Genomic DNA, 5,994 nt, shown 5'->3' on the forward strand with positions numbered 1-5,994 from the left:
AGGTCAAGCAGTGCGGCAACACAATCTACCGCTACCAGTCCTTCCAAAAAAGCAAAAGCAGCAAAGGCAACGGACTCAACAGCAAATGCTTCTACGGCAAGAAAGAAACAGTTGAAAGTGACCAATCTTTTGGAAAAGCTAGTTGTCAATTCGGAGAGCAAAGATGATAAGGCCCAAAAGATTGTGGACACAGCTGTGCAGATCAAGAAGGAAGAGCAGGACGACATCATGCATTGTTTGGATTTGGCAGTGGAATGTGGCATACAATCAGGCAGCCATGAATTTTTCTTCCTTACCAATGTGTTCCAGCAAGACAAGTGGAGAGTTGTATTCAAGTGGTTTAAAACTCCGGACGAGCGCCTTGCATGGATCCATAATGCCTACTCCGATCCAAAATTTCTAGATAGATGGTTTAAAACTCCGGAGGACCGCCTTGTGTAATTTGTTGTAGTAGTTAGTTGTAGGTGAACCTTTGCGCTTCCATTGTATTCGTGGAACTGAACCTCTCCATTTGCATTGTCTTTGTGTATAGCTTATTATGACATTGTGTTATGTGATGTAGTCCTTGTTTCGACTTGACCCTCTCAATTTACGTTGACCTTCACATAGTACAGATCATGATCAACATGCTTCTATGGCTGCTGCATTTTATGGATCCTATATGTCACATATAACTGGTTCTTTGCTGTTGCCATTGCAGGCTTCAAGTACAGCAGACAATGCTGACTTCCCCGGAGTTGGAGGAGGAGCATCTGCAGCACAAGGTGATGGTCCCATGGCAACAGAAGTCGTCCAGCAAGATACAGCGGACTCAGGAGAGATAGATGCAGTGGATAGAGCACTTGTTGATGTATTCAGAAGGGATCATTGGGTCATTCCTGATGTGAAGGCCGCACTTGAAGAAAGCAGAAGAAGAAGAGAACTGGTGAGACAGGCTGTCATACTTGGTCTTTATTACACAAAATATCTATGCAAAAACCAACCTAGGCAACCCCCTGAAACAGGACATGAGTGGGTACTAAGGACTCTTCGCAATGAAAATTCTTGTTACAACATGTTTAGGATGAGCCCAACATGTTTTGAGATGCTGCATGATGTTTTGATTAGGTCATACGGGTTGAAGTCAACAATTAGGATGGCATCTATAGAGGCTTTGGCCATGTTCTTGTGGATGGTTGGGCCCCCTGAACCTGTGAGGCAGGCAGAGGATAAGTTTACAAGGTCAATGGAGACAATAAGTAGAAAATTCAATCATGTCTTGGATTGTGTGTGGAGGCTAGCCAATGACATAATAAAACCAAAGGACTCTGAGTTTGGTTCAGTGCACCCGAAGTTAGGAAACCATAAGTACGCTCCATTGTTCAACAATGCAATTGGAGCCATTGATGGAACACATATTAGAGTCATTGTGCCTGGCAACAAGTAGGGTCCGTATTTCAATAGGCACAATGACACAACTCAGAATGTGCTTGCCATTTGTGACTTCGACCGGAGGTTCACATTTGTTGCAGCTGGGATTCCAGGATCAGCACATGATTGGGCAGTCCTTAGGGAGGCGATGGAGAGGTGTGGTGAAAAGTTTCCACATCCACCTCAAGGTATGTGGCACTGTTGTAATTATTTTGTGGCATTAGCTTTGCTAGCTGCTTTCTAATCTATGTGACTAATCAATATTGCAGGCAAGTATTATCTTGTGGATGCCGGATACACAAACAGACGTGGGTTTTTGGCACCGTACAAGGGGGTGACGTATCATCTGGCAGTATGGAAACGGGCGCCTCGTCCTAGAGGTATGAAACAAATCTTTAACCGAGCGCATTCCTCCCTGAGGTCAGTCATAGAACAGTCATTTGGTATGGTGAAGATAAAGTGGCGCATTTTGTTGGGTCTTCCACATTACTCGGAGCGCAGACAGGCTCAAATTATTTTGGCTTGTTGTGGACTACATAACTTCATTTTGGAGAACGACAATGACGATTTACACTATCATATGGATGATGCCGACGATTCCTAGGACATAGATGATGTTGACGAGGACACAGGTCATGATGCCGTAGAGGGAGACGAGGATGACATGAATGAACTCCGTGATGAAATAGCCGCAGGGTGCCGGATGGCTGAACGTGCTAGCCGTGTGTGAGGTCTATGTGTTATTTGTTTGTAGCATTGTTTGAGTTGTTTTTTAATCACAATAATGAACGTTTTATTTGCTAAAACCCATGTTGGAGTTGTAACTTGTTTTATGGAATAATGATTGCCGTCAGTTATGTGCAGTCACGCTGTTTGTAATTCAGATCAGTTTAAGTCTGCAGACGCAGGAGCTGAAGCAGCATTTGCATAACAATATTGTGGTTTCACTTTGGGTACATATAGCAAATATCTGAAGCTTCTGCTAGAAGCTTCTGCCCAGCGCGGCCTAGCATGGCCTAGCGCGCTAGAAATTGAGCGCATTCCAAACAAGGCCATTGTGCTCGTAGGGAAGAGCTGTGTTCATTTTTTTTTTGTAAAATTAGTTCGCGTTTTGGCTTATTCTGTTCCAACTATGGGTAGCTGTATAATTTTGGTTAATTTTGGATATTCTCCTCCTTTTGTAACCACAGAAAGAGCAGTATTAAGGAGCTTCTGAATAATTAGATTTGAACAACGAACAAGGCTTTGTTCCTATGTCTAGATTATATTTGTAGCTTAGTCTTTTTAGCTATCCTGTTTGCTGGTAAATGTATGAAGGAGACAATGCAGCTGTTCTGAGTATTTTTCTGCTAAAAACTTCCCTGCAGGTACCATCCAGATAAGAATGCAGTGCAGACGACCCTATAGCCTCAGAGAAATTCCAAGAAGCTACATTCTCTTACAACATCCTGTCAGATCCAGGTAAGAGGCGCCAATATGATTCATCTGGATTTGAGGTGATTGATGGAATGATCGAGAAGGTTGAGCTGATTGTTTCTCGTGCAACTCTAAGGCTTTTGTTACTGTTCAGGCCATCGAAGCGGATAGTCAGGAAAACTGGAGCTGGACCTATCAAGTCTCAATACTGTAAATATAGTGTTTGCTGCTCTGTTTAGGTAGCTTGTTGACAATATATCTGCTATTATATTTTACTCTATATTATTTGCCTTGTTATGCAATGTAATATCTTTGTGCAGCAAATTAGGTGTTCCAATCAAGACCACTGTCTCAGCAACAGTTTTAGAGGAGGCATTGAATGGATCAGTAGAGATTTCTCAGCTTCAGCTGTGCAAGTCTGTATGTAGGAAGGTTGGCAACTACTTCCCATGGCTCTTTATCTATACTTTTTTTAGTAGCCAATAATGTTTCATATTTCTACATTTTGGCAGGTAGAAAAGCAGACAGCTCACTTCTATTCCATAGACATAACAGACAAAGAAGCCAAAATGGGCTTAGCGTGTAGAGTTCATTCAACTGCTAAAATTAAGTTTAAGGTTCGTTGCGCATTTACTGTTCATCCATCTTCTATGAATTTTTGATCATGTAACTGCTCCATTACATCAGTTATTGCCTTTCAGTTGTAAACATGATCTTCCACGAGTGAGCTATTTTTCTGTTTTTACAGAATTAGCCATGTAACCTGATTACATCAGTTAACTGATGAACATTGTATTCTTTCAATTGTAAATGTAACATTACAAAATTAAACTTTTTTTGTTATTCTACCAAACTAATCTGCACTATTGTTTTAGGGAAGACATTACTACACTTCCATTATTTTTAACTTATGATGGTCAATAGATGATTAGCTGATTCTCTTTATGTATTTTATATATTGTGTAACTGCACTATAGCAACTTATCTGACACATAAACTTGTCCTAAGGCATTTTAGTTTGTTATTCTATTTACAGCTGTTGTATTTTGAGCCTGAGGACAATGGTGGATTGAGCCTTGCTTTACAGGTATGGACCACCTTTTAATTTTGTTAGTCAGTTTACATTAATTAACAAATCCTCCATTATTTTTAACTTATGATGGTCAATACATCATTAGCTGATTCTCTTTATGTATTTTATATATTTTGTAACTGCACTATAGCAACTTATCTGACACATAAACTTGTCCTAAGGCATTTTAGTTTGTTATTCTATTTACAGCTGCTGTATTTTGAGCCTGAGGACAATGGTGGATTGAGCCTTGCTTTACAGGTATGGATGTTGTAGCCACCTTTTAATTTTGTTAGTCAGTTTACATCTTGTGTTTTCAGAGGGTTGCAAAGGCAATCAAGGAGAACTCAGGCAATGCTCTTCTTAAGGTATTTTCTGTTGAATTTGTTCTGTGTGCTCTACGCATATTCGAACAGTCATTATTGAGTGCTGATGTATTCACCATTTTTTCATGTCAACCTAATTCGTACTGATACTGAGAGTATTAAGGCAGTGAAGATGTCAAAGCATGCTGGCTGGGGTGTGATGACCAGTCACATGAGGTATACACATAGCTGATGTGTCACTGTTCCTTCCTGATGTTGACTTGGTATGATATCTGATGCTGATTTTTTCTGGAAATGCTAAATATATATGTTCCTATTTTTTGTAACAGGGTCAGATCAAAACTGGAGCTCCCTGTCGATCTGAGCATCTTGCCAACTGCCAAGTACAATCAGGCAAGTGATTCTTATGTGTTGTAGTATTGCCAAGTACAGAATGCTGCTATGTTTTGGTTTCAGCAATCCTCCACTAGAATTGCTCAATGGATTAGAATTATAATTTTGAATCAGATGGACATCATTGTAGTACCAATACTCTTTATTCTTAGTATTTAGTATGCTATCATTTCAGGTTCACCTGGTTCAGTATTATAATTCAGGTTCAGAAACAAGGTAAGGATTCTAATTAGTAACTTTTGTGGTGCGTTTGGCGACCTCTGGTCACCAAGAGTGATCAGCAAGTTTTGTTGTATATTTCATTTAAACATACAGGGACTCCAATTAGTCCAACTCACTGTAGATTTGTTTACAGTTCAAGGGGTTCATTGTCTCCTCTAAATGGTCGTGGTATGGTCGCAAGAGATTAAGAGTTGAATCTGGTCTGGCACCATTATTTGAAGAAGAAAATGTATTTACCACACGTGTAGTAACTCAATTATTTTTTTAAAGTGTACGACACCATTGGTTGATTATTCAACAAATCATGGGTTTATAGTGTATTTTATAGATAAATATTAGTTTACCACATGTGTACTCAGTTATTTTTTTCAACACTGTAGAAATTTTGGAGCAAAATAATGCAAGCTGATGTAATCTGTTTTTGGCATCCACTAGGAGATGGAACATTCATCGAACTGGAGCAGGTGTGGATAGGCGCGTGGAGGATCTCGACACTGATGCAGGCAAACTTAAGTACTTAACAGGCATGCACAATATATGTATCTCTTTACTCTGGACTAGAGGGAATGTTAAGGATTCTCAAAGCATGCTGGAGTTTCTAGAATCAAACAAATATAACAATGAACACTATTCAATTAAAAAAATGCCCGAAAACATCACATGACAATCAGTAATTATATGGTCAGTTTTTGTAAAACTGGATCCACATCCTTCTATCGAATTGTTTATTTATTATTTGCCTTTGCCCTCATGTTTTGAGGTGCTTCTGGATTTCTTTGATCAGGATGCACGTGGGTCGTGGGGTCATCAATGATGAAGAATTGGCTAAGTTTCTGAATCTTAAAGAGCTGGATGAGAGGTCATATATTGTAACACTCTGCCCTCCAACACCGCATAGCCCAGCCCTTCTTAAAGAGCTGGATGAGCCCTCAAAAAAAAAGAGCTAGATGAGAGGTCATATATTGTAACACCCCGTCCTTCAACACCGCATAGCCCACTTACACATAGCACCTCACTTAGTTTTTTGTCCTCGCTTTGCGTAAAAGGATTAATCCGAAGGTGCTATGGCTGGAGGACAAAGGCTTATAAGTTGTTCATGGATGTTAGAAAATTTTACACATTTCTCATGGAACAACTACTTCAAGCTTAGGGGCT

The 5,994-nt window shown here is 39.9% G+C and overlaps 1 protein-coding gene and 1 long non-coding RNA gene across 2 annotated transcripts; both read left to right on the forward strand.

The window, feature by feature from the left end:
• The first annotated feature begins 1,426 nt into the window (after positions 1-1,426).
• Positions 1,427-2,366, forward strand: LOC120711620. The gene is made up of 2 exons (XR_005690363.1): positions 1,427-1,598; positions 1,680-2,366. It is a non-coding gene; the product is annotated as an uncharacterized LOC120711620 (long non-coding RNA).
• Positions 2,367-3,003: 637 nt separating this feature from the next.
• LOC120713207 (chaperone protein dnaJ 16-like) lies at positions 3,004-5,536 on the forward strand (the record flags this gene model as incomplete). The annotated part of the gene is made up of 9 exons (XM_039999212.1): positions 3,004-3,065; positions 3,147-3,258; positions 3,339-3,443; positions 3,863-3,913; positions 4,109-4,159; positions 4,219-4,266; positions 4,388-4,440; positions 4,554-4,833; positions 5,275-5,536. Coding segments are annotated over 8 exons (570 nt in total), but the record flags the coding sequence as incomplete, so codon positions are not given.
• Between the last annotated feature and the right edge of the window lie 458 nt (positions 5,537-5,994).

Source organism: Panicum virgatum, chromosome 6K, assembly GCF_016808335.1.
Source record: "Panicum virgatum strain AP13 chromosome 6K, P.virgatum_v5, whole genome shotgun sequence".
In the NCBI taxonomy this organism is placed as follows: domain Eukaryota; kingdom Viridiplantae; phylum Streptophyta; class Magnoliopsida; order Poales; family Poaceae; genus Panicum; species Panicum virgatum.